The sequence below is a fragment of the Pteropus vampyrus genome, unplaced genomic scaffold (assembly GCF_000151845.1).
Source record: "Pteropus vampyrus isolate Shadow unplaced genomic scaffold, Pvam_2.0 Scaffold309, whole genome shotgun sequence".
Taxonomy (NCBI): Eukaryota; Metazoa; Chordata; class Mammalia; order Chiroptera; family Pteropodidae; genus Pteropus; species Pteropus vampyrus.
In genome coordinates this window covers 860,845-861,449 of record NW_011889090.1, presented here as the reverse complement: position 1 = coordinate 861,449, position 605 = coordinate 860,845, and the positions used below count along the sequence as shown (strand labels likewise).

The 605-nt window shown below is 71.6% G+C and overlaps 1 protein-coding gene across 1 annotated transcript in view; it reads left to right on the top strand.

Moving 5' to 3' along the window:
* The window catches only part of MORN1 (MORN repeat containing 1), a 45,590-nt gene that overhangs the window by 39,019 nt on the left and 5,966 nt on the right, over window positions 1-605 (top strand). The window contains exons 13-14 of the mRNA XM_023521637.1: window positions 6-118; window positions 274-447. Coding sequence (XP_023377405.1) covers window positions 6-118; window positions 274-447 — 287 coding nt within the window. The remainder of the gene's footprint in view (window positions 1-5; window positions 119-273; window positions 448-605) is intronic.

Genomic DNA, 605 nt, shown 5'->3' with positions numbered 1-605 from the left:
GGCAGGAGCAGAAGGGGGCCCCCTCCTGTGCGGGGCGCGAGCCGACGTCCTGCAGGTCGCGGTGAGTGAACTGGACGTGGAGCTCGCTTCGCCGCCGCCGGAGCAGCTCGGACTCTCGGTAAACGGCCGAGACCCCGCCGAACGCGGGCGCCCCGCACGTGCCCCCCGCGCGGTTCCACTCGGAGTGTGTGTGCGCCGACAGCCCAGACACAGGCCCACGTGCTCAGGGCCGAGCCTGTGCGGGTGCTGTAACCATGGCAACCTGGGTGACAGCGAATCACGTCGAGTCAGCAGAAAAGGGCCCTCGCCCAGCTGCTGGCTGCTGGGGGAGCCGAGCGGGGCCTCCCGGCCCGCGGGCGCCACCGAGGCCCAGGCTGCGGTCCTGGAGCCCCTCACTCGCCACACGCACGGCCCCAGGAACGCGTGTTCACGTTTGAAGTGCTGTCCGTGAGTGAGCTGACCTGTCCGGGCTCGTGGGGACCCTGCTCGCCACCCATAGGGCCCAGGCCTCGCCCGCAGGGTGCTCCACTCCCCGGGGGCCGGCACGGTGCAGCCAGAAACCCGGACACAGTTCTGCCACCTCAGGCTCTCCCGCAGCCCCTGTC